Below are 16570 nucleotides of genomic sequence, written 5' to 3' on the forward strand. Positions count from 1 at the left end.
TTTTCCTTCTGTCTGGTACCCAGGATGAGAGGAAAAGAACAGGAGAGGATACGGACCCACACAGGGAACGGCTGCACTTAGGTGTTAGAATCATACTAGACTCAAGGAAAAATAAAGCCATTATATGCTCCTCTTCTTGATCTTTTACTCTTCTCCTTGGCTGGCTTTGTCCCCTTATTTTAATTTACCTTAATTGCTCCTAAGTTCCACTAATCATTTGTCATGGTGCCAAATACTAACAACAGCTAACATCTCCCTAGAGCTTACAAGGAATGCCACCCAGAATATCATCTAATTCTCACAGCAATGCTATGAGGAAGGGATACCACTGTCCTCATTTTATAGAGAAAGTTATGTAAGTTGCCTAGAGCCACACAGCTGTAAGTATGAAAGGCTGGAATGATTCAAGCCGACTCCAGAACCAGGTTCCTAATTAATTTTTCTTTTTTTGAGATGGAGTCTTGCTCTGTCACCCAGGCTGGAGTGCTACGGCTTGCTCTCGGCTCACTGCAACATCCACCTCCTGATTCAAGTGATTCTCCTGCCTCAGCCTCCCAAGTAGCTGGGAGTACAGGCACACACCACGGCGCCTGATTTTTGCATTTTTGTTTTCGTAGCGGGGTATGGAGGGGTCTCATCATGCCGGTCAGGCTGGTCTCAAACTCCTGGCCTCAGGTGATCCGCCCGCCTTGGCCTCCCAAAGTGCTGGGATTATAGGCGTGAACCATCGCGCCCAGCTGTAATCATTTTTTTAATGGCAGGTTTTCTCATTACAGGGAGTGCACTGAACACAGTTTACTCTTTTCACAGTTACTCAGGATCATCACTGTGAGCATTAGGTAATGCACAGTGGTATCCTCAGGGGCTCTGAAGGTCTGTGGGGCTGCTTGTTCCCAGGCTGCAAAGCTTTTTGAGTTCTTGTTTCTGATTTTTATGGCTTTTCAATACCACACCCTTCTATCAACTTGTCAGCTGTTGCTTCTACTTCAGTTAGGAAACCAGCAGCCCCGCCCTCCTCTAACGTGCCAGAAATCAGGAAACTAGGAAACCAGAAAACCATGCCTGTTAGCACTGTCTCTAAAGTATACAAGGTCTTTCTGTAAACGTCTTGGTTCCTGGGAGGGTTCCGAGAAGGTGAGGATACTGAAGAAGTGACTTTTCTATAAGAGAGGGGTTAATGTACCCGCTTTATAAACAAACATAGAATTCTTAGTGATCACTTACACTTGCCAATTGGGTTAATCTCGCTAAAATGTTCCAGCTGTGGTACTCCACCATGTTGTGTTCTCCAGAACACCATGCCAAGAAGAGGGAGGCTCTAAATGAAATCTTTTACCCACAAAATAGGTCTGATACCTCCCTCTTTGCTTTTTTCTTCTTCCCAATCTTGGCCCAAGGCACATTTTTGGCGATAGTTTTTGATCAAGATTCCCCTGGATACCTCAGTAACTTCTCTAAACTCTCTAATTATACAGAGATTTACAACCAGACTCCTGCTGACGATTTGACAACACACACATGAAAGAATGTCGGGAGGCCAGGTGTGGTACATGGGTAAGAGGTCAGAACTGCAGTGTTAGAAGTCAGGATGATGGTTACTGGGGAAAAGGGCGTGAGGTTGACTAGGAGGGCCCAAGAATCAAGGGGGTTTTTGCGATGCTGGGAATGTTCTTTTTCTTGATCTAAGTGATGATTACGCCTGTGTATTCACTTTGTGAAAATTCACTTAGCTTATATATTTAGGGTTTATGTACCTTTTTGTACAAATGTTATATTTCAAAGTTACTTAAGGAAAAAAAAAGAGGCTTATCTTTTAAATACCACTGTAATGCTTCTAAACCACAGGAAAACAGAGGCTAAGAATAGGGTACTTTAAACTTCCTTATGTTTAAACCATGACAGCCAAGGATACATCACAAGTATTTTGGAGCTCAAAGCTATCACAGGCACACTACCCATGGACTTTGTTCCCTAATGAAATAACAGCAGTCCTGTAACACATTATGGTATATTAGGCTAACAAGCCAAGCAGGCCCTGAAGTCTGACTTCTTCACAAATGAACCGGCTTAATTCTTCATAAACTGAATGTATGGCTCATGAGCAAGTGATCTGAGATTTTGAAATGATCCTGACCGAAGTACCCTTTTCATTAAGTCTTTCCTTCTATAGCTTGAGTTCAAAGCGGATTCATTCATCTGATACCAAACATTTCACTTTTGTTGAAGCATGTGGTTTAGTTGCATAACATTTATGGAAGGAAAGTCATTCTGGGGAGAGGGGAATCTGTCAAAAAACTGAACACATAAATGAATGCATTTGAAAAGACTGCTGCTCTGAAAGTTCTTCCTTAGTAAATGAGTGCTGAAGGCCTGCTGGGTAATTCAAACAGACATTTATAAATGGTGGGTGGATTCTGGAATTTGAAAACTCATATACAGGGTATGATTCATTTTTTCTAAATTCTGTTCCAACAAGATATATTATTTACAAGGCCATCAGGAGAGGGGGAAACTATCTCCAGGCAATGTTATTTCAGTTTCTAAAGGTAATCTTTTATTTTCCCATGCACTTAGGTAATGAGCTTTTGCCAATATAGATTAAAAAGTACAATTTTATAGTAGTACTTAACAAACAGTATGACTATGAAGTCCAAGCTTATTTTTTAAACAAATGTATACCTACAAATGAATGTTGTTAAAGTAAAAGGCCATCTATATGTTTATTAAAATATTTGTGTAATTACTCTTCTAGAAATTCCCTTTGAGTTGCACAAGAAAAATCAGTCTTATCTTGTTCACTTGTTCTTAAACCAAAAACAGCACTTTCAGATGGATCTTAAGTTTTATTCCCTAGACATGGCTGTATATGAATATTGGCCATTTACAGAAACAACTGGATACTTGAAAAATTAAATATGAATGTACTGACTTTGAGGTTACTCACAAGACAGGGGGCTGTGAATGTCAAAGGGGAAAATGTGCCTTCACAATGGAAAGATGGAGGAGGTGCCACTTGAACCAAACAATCAAACTTGGTATTGTTAAGGGGCAAGCTAGTTAGCACATGCCCCCTGATGTGATGCAACATAAATATATGGCACTACCTGTATGAAGTATCCTTGCCAAAACTGTTTGGCCTGAACCTAACCATACCTCGAGACTTAAGCCCTAGTAGATAGGAAGTAGAACAAGCTAAATAATAGCATGAGGGAACACTCAGACAATCTAGAATGTGGCACATTCTCTAAGACAGCTGGCCTAAATCTGTTTAAAAGTGAGTGGCATGGGAAACAAAGATGGGGTATTTTAGAGATTTTTAAAAAGAGACTTAAAGAGACAGAACAATCAAATGCATTCTATGAACCTTGATTGGATCCTGATTTGAACATGCAAATCTATAAAAGACATTCCTGAAGCAATTGGGAAAATTTGGTGACGGGCTATAGAATAGATATTAACATGGATAACTTGTAAATTTTCTCAGGTGTAATAATGATAGTTATGCAGGAGAATGTCATTATAAAGAGATTCAGGCTGAATCCTATATGGAATGAAGGGTCATGGTATCTGCAATGTACATTCAAGGGCTCAGAAAAAAGAGAATACAAATATGGCAAAATGTTAACAATTATTGGGTCAAAGTCAATAGTACATTGGTGTTCACTGAACTACTCTTCCTACTTTTCTGCATGTTTGAAAACCTTCATAATAAAATATTGGGTTCTGATATGGTATATTCCACAATGAAATATACAGTGAATATTATACAGCAGTGAAAAAAGTAAATACAGATGTACCCATCAATACGAGTAATCTTAGGAGAGTGGTTACACGTGTCACCAGGGTGGGCTACAGCAGGTTCTGCAGCAATGTTGGTAATGGTCTAGGTTGTAAGGTGGGTGGTAGGTCCACAGGGGATTGTTTTATTATCAGGCTTCATAGTTCACACATATTCATATATTCTTCTGTATCTGTCAAATACTTCACAGTAAAAATAATCATATAATGTCTGTCCATTAAAAAAGAAGTCCCTTGACTTTAGAACACCTGCATTCTAGTACATGTTCTGCTAACAACTAACCCTAGTCCGGAGAAAGTGACCAGAGCTTGTCTTCCTCAGTCAAATGATGGTGTTGGGCCAGATCATCTTTATACTCCTTTTGAAGTTCTAAAATTTCTTGCTTTTGTTATAAATATACAACCCCCAACTTCCACTTCCACACTTCCACCCCCATACACATCCCACACCCTAAAAAACCAATATGCTTTCACCTCTAGGAGGATGGGTGCTAGGATTAGCCAGCTGCTTAAAAGAAACGTTTAAAAACAAATTACTCTCAATAGAATCTGAAAGGCAAGATTGGTTAGAAATTACTCATTTCCTCAAATAAGAATTTGACAAGACAAGTAACACCCTTATTTTGTGTATGAGTAGAAGAGCTTAATCTAGAGTGAACGGGCCCTAGAATAAATCACCTAATGGATTCTTGAGAAGTTCCCTCCCATGGCAGACTTCTTATCCCAGTTCAGGGGAACTAGAGCACCAACAGAAGCAAAATGAGCTTAAGTACTTACTATGAGTTAAATCTTCTCAATCCCTTGAGACTTTCCTCGGCGATCTATAAAAGCACTAATGAACTGGTGCCTAAGCTCTCCGACCAAGTTAAAAGAGCCCAAACTTTGAAGTAACATCCGAGACAGTGTTCCACTATCCTAATGACAACGGAAATGAACAGCCAGAAAAAAAGATGCCTATCATGACCCAAAGCTGTGACAAGCTAGTAACTACCACTTAGGAGGCAAAGATAAACTTACTGCAAAGGTAAGAAACATCATTTAAGGTAACTTAATGTGCTTCAACATAGCCCAAGCCTGAGTCATGGCACCCTCCTGACACTGAGATTAAAATATGATAGCAGATGCCTTTTTTTGTTATTTTCTAAGGAAAGTGACATTTCTCAACCTTTCCACCAATACCTTAAAAAAAAGTATATAAATGTCTTTCATGTGAAAAAATTAACAGTAGCAAGAGATGAAAGCATTTTCTTTTGCTTAGATTCCTACTTTTCTTCCCAGCCTCTTAATACAAAAGTGCCTTCTCTTCCCTTAACTACATCTACTCCCTTTTGGGACCTTGTCCTGTGCCTGCTTTAAATACACTCTCTATGCCAATGACGCCTAAATTTATGCTTCCATCCTCTCCCCTGAACTCCAGCTTCACGTACCCAGTCACCTTCCTGCCCACTTACTTGAATTTGCGGTTGGCATCCCAGCCTTAAACTGTCCAAAACTGAGCTCCTGAATCTCACTCTCTCTCCCAACCTGCTCCTCCAAGTCTTCTTCGTCTCAATAAATGTTGGGGTTCCAAACCTTGGGCATTTCTTGGCTCCTCACACCCCACACACAATCTGTCAGCAAATGCTGTCAGTTCTACCTTCAAAATGCATCCAAGATCTACTTCCCGCCACCACCATCACACATCTAAGCCACCATTACCTCTTGGCTGTGTGACTGCAAATGTGTCCTACGTGGTTTCTTGGCTTCCACCTTTGCCTCTTTATAGACTATTTTCTATACAAACAGGCTGGTCCTTCTATTAATAATGTGAATTAGATCAAAATTCTCCAGTGATTTTCCATGCCACTTAGGGTAAATCTACATTCTCCTCCCCGAGGCCTGAAAGACCATATGTGACCTGAGCCCTCTCCTATCCCCATCCTCCAAGTTCAGCCCCAGCTGCCATGGCCTCTTAGCTATTGCCCAAGCATGCCCAGAAGCCTTTTGCAAATGGTATGCTTCCTCTCTGGGACAGGCTCCCTGCCCCTCCTTCCTCAGCTAGCTTCAGGGCAGACTCCCTTATTTCCTGCAACTCCCTGCTTAAAATGTCACCAGAGTCCTTTACTTGCCACCCTATCTAAAATAGCAACATGCCTGCACTCTCTGTAATTTATGTTTCTTGTAGCCTTTGTCATCGACACATTAATATATGTATTTGTGTTGTTTATTTCTACTAGAGTGACAGCTTTAGGAGAGTGGGGACATTATGTCTTCACTGCTATAACAGTGACTAGAAAAGCACCTGACACATAGTAGATGCTTGATTAGCAGATTTACTGAATATATTTAATACATCTCATTTATATTTGTTAAAATCCCAATTTCTTGTCCTATTTAGACAGGGTGTGCAGAGGAAAAAAACGCCTTTCCTAATTTCTACTTCTAAATTAATCACCTTTAGAAATTTCATAGCCTTTCAAGGACTACAGGGTACCAATTGATATAACTCAAAATGTGCACTAAAAGCAGTACATTTCTCTAAAGAAGATGTACAAATGGCCAGTAGGTATATGAAAAAATGTTCAACATCACTCAAGATCAGGGAAATGCAAATCAAAACCACAGTGAGACACCACCTCACTCCAGTTAGAAAGGCTACTATTAAAAAGACACAATATAACAAGTATTGGTGAGGATGTGGATGATTGGTGGGAATATAAATTAACATAGCCATTATGAAAACCAGTATGGAGGCTCCTCAAAAAATTAAAAATAGAACTACTGTATGATCTTGCATTCTCACTACTGAGTATACATCCAAAGGAAATGAAATCAAGTACGTCAAAGGACACCTGCACTTGCATGTTTATTGCAGCACTATTCGTAATAGCCAAGATAGGGAGTCAACCTAAGTGTCCATCAACAGATGAACGGATAAAGAAAATGTGGTAAAAATATACAATAGAATAAGTTCTGGTGTTTTACTGCATGGTAGGGTGACTATGGTTAACAATAACATATTTTATATTTCAAAATAGCTAGAAGAGAGGATTCTGAAGAGTCTCACCACAAAGAAATAATACGAGTTTGAGGTGATGGATTTGCCGGTTTCCCTGATTTGATCATTACGCAATGTATGCATGTATCAAAACATCACATCGTACCCCATAAATATGTACAATTATTATTTGTCAATTAAAAATAATTTGAAAAGCAGTAAAATGTATACAATCCTTGGAAAATAACTTTATACATCAAGAGGAGATATTTAAATTAACATTATTTTCTACACCCCAAATTCTGCCCTAATAACTACACCTTTGTATATTGATGAACCATCGCTATAGTCATTCCTTGCTATTATCTCACTCTTCTGGGAGAGGAGGGTTGTTTTCTGAGAGGGGCCCGCATAGGGAAAGAACACCCTCGGGCTTCTGGGGTGCTGGTGATGTTCTAGTTCTTGGCTCAAGTGGTGTCTACTTGGGTGCTCACTTTATTTGTTTAATTGTACATTTACCTTCTGCAAACTTTTTTCCAGGTGTGTTATATTTCAAACTGTTAAAGGTAAATTAAATAAATGAACAAACTGTCATAAAGTAAGTATCTAACTCATACTTTCCTTCCCCTGCAAAGCCCTGGATAAATTCTTGTTCATCCTCTACTTGAATACTCCCGGTGATGAGAAACTCTCTACCAGACAAGACAGCCCACTTCCATTTTAATTGTTATTAACCATCAGAAAGTTCTTCCCCGGTCAAGTCAAAATCCATCTCTCTAACTTCTACTGGTTTTTCCTGTGACCTCCTACAGAATAACAGAGAGCAAGTCTAAGATCTCTTCTATATGACCACTTTCCAACTATTAAAGGATGGCTGCTACCAAGTCTCAACAGCCACACTTCCTGTTAAGTTGCCTAGAAGTTTTTAGTTTCTGATTTCTGAGGATCAAAAATCAGATTCTGTGATCTGAGTAACTTATCCCATTCCTACATTTTACACAATCAAATCATTTTTCTGAGATGTGAACAATGGCAAACCAAGACTTTTAGTAAGAAATAGAACACAAAAAACATGATTAAGGCGTGCCTTATTATTCACTGAGATACCCCATGCCACTTTAGGGACAGACTGTAAACTTTTTTGACTGTGTAAACCATTAGTAAAGACATTTGAGCATTCTCTGAATATATGAATATTTATAAATTATATCTTACAATACATATGCATATTAGAAAACATACACAGAAATAAAATCTTAAGAGGTAGAGACTTCAGTCAAAGAGGAAGAAGCTTTAGTACTTTTTCCTGCATCTCAGTGGATGTCTTTCACATGCCTTGGGGCTGTGTGTGCCACTTTGGAGACCACATTCTTTAGTATTGCAGTCTGTACTTTCTACCCTAATTTCTCCCCTATCTGAGTCCCATTTCCTTCAAAATATTCTTGCTGTTTCCTGTGATTTGTGAAACAAACATCCTAGGGGCTTTGAACAGCATTGTGTGAAAATATTCAGGAAGTACCATGTGTGTTGGCTTCCATCCCCCCAGAAATATCAGGAGCATGTGCTTTGAATGAGCTCTTCTGAATTACCATGAAAATATAATCTACTACTCAGCTTTGAATAAATCAGATTCCACTGTGACAAGGAAAGCCATACGTTAAAAATTCAATTTCCACCCCCACGTTTCCTACAGTAAATCGATATTGTTTATAAGAGAGGTGAATCATAACAACATAGGTGCAAAAGAATCAGAATTTTATGTGCCTTATAAAAATACACCCTACAGTTAATAATTACTTAACAGGATGACAAATCAGAGACAAAGTATCTTAAGTCCTCTTTTTCCAGTATTAGACTCACAGAAAAACTTCATTAAAATTGTATTTGGAAAAAAAAATACTTACGTGCCCCAATGTACTTTCATGGAACAAGTCTTCTGCATTACACCAAATCCCTGCATTTCTTCAGTATCATCGAAGTAGGAACTTAGGATTCCTAACCCTTCTGGTTCAGTAAATAAGTCAATGTGACTAACTCTGTAATCCTGAAAAAATATATATGCACAGATAGTAAGAATTGCACCATGTTATTTAACTCTCTAGTAAGCTCATTCTTCTTCTTACAACTAATCAAAATGAGCTTTAAATATACAAATACACTTCACAGAGCACCTGCCATTTTAGCCCTTTCCTGTTTTCATCCATGAATTAATAATATGCCTATTTCAGGGCAGACACACTTGCTTTAGTGATATAACTCAGTGTTGCATTCAAGCAAAGATCATCAGAAATGTATTTTATTTGAGTTTTGACATGTCCTTCTTTTTCTCATTCTCACTTAGCCCTCCTTGGTCTCTGGGGTTTTGGTTCCTTGGCTTTGATGTAATTATCCAAGCACAGAGACTCTAGTCTGTAGAACGGCGGCCTTTGGAGTCTTCCTCAACCACTGTTTTGTGTCCATAAGCCCTCTGTTGCTTTGTGGTAACTCTCCTTGACTGAGTAAATCTCGATGATATTGGTTTGATCTAAGTCGTGAAAGCAAAAGCACACGCTCATAGTGATTTACAAATCCCTGTACTTTGATCATTGTTCCATGCCTCGCATATGTGTGGTCCAAATAGTCTTCAAAAGGCCTCTTCTGGCTGGGTGCCTAAGCATTAATGGATTTTTATTGAACCTTATCTATGCAGCTGAGTTGGGTGAATGGACTGAGCTTCAGAAGAAATATTAACACTTGAGTAAGTTTAGATGAGGCTTTTCAAACATTATCAAAAGGAACAACTCTAATGAACTAAAAAGGTGACCCTCTAAAATATATGCTGTGACTTATGTTTCATGTTTCAAGAAACCACACACACGATCTGTAAAGAAAATATAATCCATGACATAGGAGCCATAACCATAACCTTTAACATGACACCAGTTAGAAAAACTTACCCCAAGGAAACAAATTAGAAAATTATAAAAAAATAGCCAGGCACAGTGGCTCATGCCTGTAATCCCTGCACTTTGGGAGGCTAAGGCAGGCAGATCACCTGCGGTCAGGAGTTCGAGATCAGCCTGGCCAACATGGCGAAACTTCGTCTCTACTAAAAATACAAAAATTAGCCAGGCGTTGTGGCATGTGCCTATAATCCCAGCTACTCCAGAGGCTGAGGCAGGAGGATCACTTGGACCCCGGGAGGTGGAGGTTGCAGTGAGCCAAGATTGTACCACTACACTCCAGCCTGAGCAACAGAGCAAGACTCCATCTCAAAAAAAAAAAGAAAAGAAATTATAAATTATTAAATGCATAAAAACATTCTCTTATAATGGTAAAAAAAAAAATAGAAACAACCTTAAGATTCACTGAAAGAAGAAATAACAAATAATGGTACCTCATTTATGTACTAAATAATAAATAATGCATCGTGTCAATGGAATATGATGTTCAGCTAAATCCTAAACCTGTGGTAACATGAAAAGCATTTGTTACACTAAATCTGCTATTATCAGGCAAAACAAGAGATCCTGTTCCCCTTCCCCACCTTCCTGAATGCACCCAAATCCTCACCCCGCCAGATTCTGATACTTCCCCAGCTGCAAATCACAAAGATGTTACCAAGGGGAGAGCGGTTTTCAGGAAAACAGTACAAAGAGAAAAAAAGGATTGAGAAGCACAGTGTTAGGTGACAGGAGGAGAACAGCATTGTACCTTTATTATGATTACAACTGCAGAAAAAGCAGATTAGAATATGGCCAGCAAAGGGTAGAAAATTCAAAAACTAAAGGAAGAGAGGATACTTCATGATAGTAGCAATCAGATGATATTTTTAAACATTGCTTTATTACCAATGTTATTTGAGCAGTAAATAAAAATTCTAGGCAAAATATTCCACTAATGAGGACATTTTGAAATCGGATTTCTCAAGTCTTAGTCTTCTCACATTATATATTTAAAAATATAAAAGATAAATCATTTAGTATACCGGTTACCACCTAAGTCACTCAGAAATGTTGACCCAGGAAGTGGGCGATGCTTTCCTCTGCCAAAATGTTACTCATCCTTACTCATTCTCATGTCAGAACCTTCCTTTCCTCTCTATTGCATCTTGACACTCGTCTCTGTTAAAACTTGGGATTTTAATTTTCTACTTAGAAGACACCATTAATTACATCTTTAAGGTGAAGAATCATCAAATCCCAAGAGCCACAAAGACTCTGACAATACCTTCCTTGTAAAATAACAAGAAAACCAAGAAATTTTACCTCATCCATAAAATGGCCTCAAAGAGATCAAATAATATTTTGTTAAACCCACATGAAATCCCAGAGTTGATCAACCAAGTTATTTTTGGATTTATTTTTCCAAAACAGAATTCCTATAAACAACTCAAAGCAATCAGAACTCATATAGCAAACAAAAAAACTAAGTAAATGAAAAATCTGTTCATAGATGCAGAACTCATCTAAACCAAGTTACCAGGTAAAATATATTTGGAAGATGGGAATCGAAGGACAGGCGTAAAAGATTTACCTTAAGGGTTTATTGTGAAAAAATAACCAATTATAATGTTTCTTTTTAAATTCTTTAAAGTTTACAAGGCTGGGTGCAGTGGCTCACACCTGTAATCCCAACACTTTGGGAGGCCTAGGAGGGTGGATCACCTGAGGTCAGGAGTTTGAGACCAGCATGACCAACATGGTGAAACCCTGTCTCTACTAAAAAATAACAAAATTAGCCAGCGGTGGTGGCATGCGCCTGTAATCCCAGCTACTCAGGGAGGCTGAGATAGGAGAATTGCTTGAACCCAGGAAGCAGAGGTTGCAGTGAGCCCCACTGCACTCCAGCCTGGGAAACGGAGCAAGACTCCATCTCAAAAAAATAAATAAATAAAAAAATAAAGTGTACAAACACTTAAAATACAGAAAATATATCCATAAGGCATCAAATATGTTTCCCAATCACTTACTTCTTTTTTTTTTTTTTTCTTTTTTCAGACGGAGTGTCACTCTGTCACACAGGCTAGAGTACAGTGGCGTGATCTCGGCTCACTGCAACCTCTGCCTCCTGGGTTCAAGCGATTCTCCTGCCTCAGCCTCCCAAGCAGCTGGGATTACAGGCATGGGCCACCACACCCAGCTAATTTTTGTATTCTTAGTAGAGACGGGTTTTACTATGTTGACCAGGATGGTCTCGATCTCTAGACCTCGTGATCTGCCCGCCTCGGCATCCCAAAATGCTGGGATTACAGGCATGAGCCACCGCACCCAGCTTACTTAATAAAATGAACATTTCCCTTAAAGTAAGAATCCATAAATATTTGTTGAATAAATAAAATCCAGATTTGCCAGAACCTACCTGGACCACATGTCTGATGGAACCAATCACCACCGGCTTATCAGACTCTGCTTCCTCGTGTCTTTCCAAAATGTCTTCTATACCCCAGAGACCAGAGAGTTCCAGTTCTCCTTCTTCTAAGGGGATGGAGTGCCCTTCAAAATTTGGTTGCTCATACAAAATCCAACTAACAATAAAACAAAGCAAAACCATTAGCCAGTCTTGGTGAGAGAAGTTTTGATTACTCATATATTCTGGCTAATTGCCTCTATATATATAGTGGAACTTTTATACATATATATACATATATAAAAATATGTAAATATATATATTTATATATTATATATATATGGTGGCTCTATATCTATCTATCTATATATATTAGTGGTCAATTATCTAGCAATTAAAATAGCTTAAATTCTTCCAAATACTAATATTTTACTAGACATAATTAAGCCTCTGATAACTCATGAACCATATCAGTATCTTAGAGAACTTTGGAATTGTCGATATCAATGCTACAAAGCTACTAGTGTTCCAAGGAATTGCCAGGTGGTGAAGACTTATAAATAATAATATGCCAGATAAATGGATGTTTACTGTAATGGTTTTTTGTCTCTTCTGATGCAGTCTCACTCTGTCGCCCAGGCTGGAGTGCAGTGACACAATCTTGGTTCACTGCAACCTCCACCTCCCAGGTTCAAGCAATTCTCCTGCCCCAGCTGCTCTAGTAGCTGGGATTACAGGGATGAGCCACCACGCCTGGCTAATTTTTGTATTTTTAGTAGAGACGGGGTTTACTCATGTTGGCCACGTTGGTCTTGGCCTCAAGTGATCTGCCCACCTTGGCCTCCCAACGTCCTGGAATTACAGGCATGAGCCACCATGTCCAGCCTTTTGTCTCCTTACATATACAAAACATTTCTCTTAGAGAGATTTTAACTTACATATTACAGTCATATCAATGAATATGTTGATACAAAAGACTATAGATACGTTAATGGAAAGCACTGTAACAATAGTCTTCCCAACAGCAGCCAAACACTAAAGAAAAACATATGGCAGTGTAAATGCTTATGCTTTCAAAAAAAAAAAGAAGCCAACGAAAGTTGCAAAAGAAAGGAAAAAGCACTGTTCCATAAAAACAAAACTTGTGTAAAAAATTGCCACGATATATCTTAGTGGCCAATTCTCTAGAAATTAAAATAGCATTTGTCTTCAAATTTAAGAATAAAAGCAAATCTTGTTTTTCTCATGACTATGTTGGATATATAGGAAAATATATTAAAACACCTAAAAATCTAATAGGAAAGATATGCATATTTAATCAAATGGAAACCAAAAGAAAAGCTTACAAATTTTTAAATCCAGAGGTCTACCTTCTTTATTTCAAGCAAGTATACAAATAAGCACCAAAAGATAAGTATTATGCCAGATCAGCTATTTCTTTATTAAGCTGCCTCTCTTTACTCAGCTTCCTGTGTATCTCCAAGAGGCAATGAAGCTGATAAAATGATTTCAGAAACTATCAAAATATTTATTTGTTTATTTATTTATTTTTACCAGTTTCATTACTTAATCAAAACGATCTTTTGTGGAAATACTGGAAAGTAAATTAAATTTTAAGTTAGTGCTGCAATGAACTGTCATTAAAAAGTTAGAAAAATACCTGTCCTTATAGATTTTGTTTTTCCTTATAGATTTTTTTCCTTAGTCTTTATTTTGCCTTTTCCTACACGTTCTGAAGTTTCCTTATAGATTTTTTAAAACTTATATCTAGGGCAATTCTTATCAACCTCATTTAAAGGTCATTAACCAAAAGTATGCTATGGGCCCTGATATATGATTAGTAGAAAGCGATATTATGGGGAGACATGGGAAAAAGAAGCTTGTTCTACTGTACTGTTCTGATTTTTCTCCTGTAAACATATATCACTGCTATAATCAGAAACATGATTTAAAATGACATTGTTAAGATATGAATCCCTTACCTTACCACGAGTAGTATTTCCTGTGCTTTTCATTGCTAAAACCATAATTTTAAACTAGGAGAGGACTAAAAAGGTAATTAAGCATGTAAAACACAAACACTTTACATCAGGAAATTAAAGCGCCATTCTTACCATCCTCTAACAACTCTTACGAGTATCAAAGGAGAGAGGCTCCAAGAACTGCAATCCTGAATGTCACTGAAAACTTCAATGCACTTCTCAGAGACATCGGGTTCACTATATATCACCACCTGCCAGAAAACAAAAGTGGTAGCACACTTCGTTGTAGTCTATCAGACCAAAATAAAATCAAGACTAGAAACAGAAAATAATCCTACCTTTCCAGGTCGGGGATTGAGTTTATTTTGGACACTTCCTCTAAGTGTCTGTAATCAGATGAACAAAAACACAACAAATAATTACAACTTCACATTAACAATCCTCTTTTTCCACCCATGATCCTCTAGGTAGATCATACTTATCCCACATTGTATCGATTTTGAAACGCCCACTCTAATCGATGCTAAAGTTGTATTAAAACTCTAAGTTTATGCTTTTAAATTAAATTTTTTTTTCACCTCTAACTGAATTTGCCATTTCAATTTCTCCTCATTTAAATGTCTAGGCTATTTCCACCTATGCTAGAAAATTTAGGGCACATATGTGTTATGTGAGTTCACAGAGTAAGAATTCGGCTAAGAGATTATAATTCCAATAATATGAGTATCATCTCAAATAAATAAACATGAATTAGAATATATTAATCACTTACCTAGAAAGAGCTGAATCAATTTTGTGTTCATATACATACCCTATCTGAATCTATATAAATATTGTTTTCTCATAGTAAATCTACTATCATATAACAACCACTAGTCTAAATAGAAGTGTTTATGGTATATGTGGTATATTTTACAATGTACTTTGCACAAGTAAATTTAATCCTCCTTTTTGATAGACAAAATACATTTTAATATGGCTCCAAAACTAATCATTTTCAAGATCATCTGACAAGACCAGTAAAACCAGATAAGTTATAAATATAATAAAATAGTAATAATACATGTAAGAATGTTACAAAACATGAACTACTTTCAATGCTGACCAGAACACCTATTTTAGGAAATGCCTTTGCTCTGACTGCTCTTGCATCACACCAGAGTGTGATACGCTCAAAAGACCAAAAAGGGCCAGGGTGTGGTGGCTCACGCCTGTAATCCCAGCACTTTGGGAGGCGGAGGTGGGCGGATCACCTGAGGTCAGGAGTTTGAGACCATCCTGGCCAACATGGCGAAACCCCATCTCTACTAAAAATACAAAAATTAGCCAGGTGTGGTGGCACTTGCTTGTAATCCCAGCTACTTGGGAGGCTGAGGCAGGAGAATTGCTTGAACCTGGAGGCGGAGAGTTTGCAGTGAGCTGAGATCATGCCATTGTACTCCAGCTTAGGCGACAGAGCCAGATTCTGTCTCTTAAAAAAAAAAGTCCATAGGGGCCCCTCTAGAGCATTATCAGAAGCCAAATGATGTATATCTATTTACATATATGTACAAATTACAAGTAGATAAACTGAAGAAAAAGCCTAAAATTTAAACAAAATTCAAATAAAACCTTCATGATTGAATAGTCACACAATCAATAAAAGCCCACGACTTTTTTTTTTTTTTTTTTTTGAGACGGAGTTTCGCTCTTGTCACCCAGGCTGGAGTGCAATGGCGCGATCTTGGCTAACCGCAACCTCTGCCTCCTGGGTTCAGGCAATTCTCCTGCCTCAGCCTCCTGAGTAGCTGGGATTACAGGCACGCGCCACCATGCCCAGCTAATTTTTTTTTGTATTAGTAGAGACGGGGTTTCACCATGTTGACCAGGATGGTCTTGATCTCTTGACCTCGTTCGTGATCCACCCGCCTCGGCCTCCCAAAGTGCTGGGATTACAGGCTTGAGCCACCGCGCCCGGCCTAAAGCCCAGGACTTTAAAAAAGACTGTTTTTTAAAAAAAATCATAAAAAGGCCTAGAAAATGTATAAAGATTTTGTTTTTCCTTTTTATGCCATTTGCTTTGATTTTCATAGGGAAACTGTATATTCTGTTATCAGCTTTGTCAGACTGTAGTTAAATAAGGAAAGTGATCGAAGAACAATTAAAAAGAATAAAGCTATAATGAATGGGAAGTGGATGAGTGGAAATTTTGTGCTTGAGAGAAATAGTTAAGAATTTTTGTACCACAGGCTGATTCAGTCTTACTTGTTTATAGCAGTGGTTCTCAAAGTGTGGTTCAGAGGCCACTGGGGGTTCCCCAAGATCCTTTCAAGTAGTGAGGTCAAAACTATTTTCACAATAAGAAGAGGTCATCTGCCTTTTTCATCTTTCTCTCAAATGTCCAGTGGAGTACAGGGCTCCATGATGTGTGATGACATCCTTGCTCTGAGCACTGGTACAATGTGCACTTGTGTGTTCTGGTGTTTTACAATTTTCTCAGCAATTA

General features: G+C 38.2%; 1 protein-coding gene across 1 annotated transcript in view; it reads right to left on the reverse strand.

The window, feature by feature from the left end:
• Positions 1–16570, reverse strand: part of CRYBG1 (crystallin beta-gamma domain containing 1) — a 58390-nt gene that overhangs the window by 30772 nt on the left and 11048 nt on the right. Inside the window, exons 3-6 of the mRNA XM_021670508.2 lie at positions 14424–14471; positions 14218–14336; positions 12116–12281; positions 8680–8819 (exon numbers count right to left, since the gene is read on the reverse strand). Coding sequence (XP_021526183.2) covers positions 8680–8819; positions 12116–12281; positions 14218–14336; positions 14424–14471 — 473 coding nt within the window. The remainder of the gene's footprint in view (positions 1–8679; positions 8820–12115; positions 12282–14217; positions 14337–14423; positions 14472–16570) is intronic.

Source organism: Aotus nancymaae, unplaced genomic scaffold (assembly GCF_030222135.1).
Source record: "Aotus nancymaae isolate 86718 unplaced genomic scaffold, 86718_ANA_hifiasm-v0.15.2.pri h1tg000040l, whole genome shotgun sequence".
In the NCBI taxonomy this organism is placed as follows: domain Eukaryota; kingdom Metazoa; phylum Chordata; class Mammalia; order Primates; family Aotidae; genus Aotus; species Aotus nancymaae.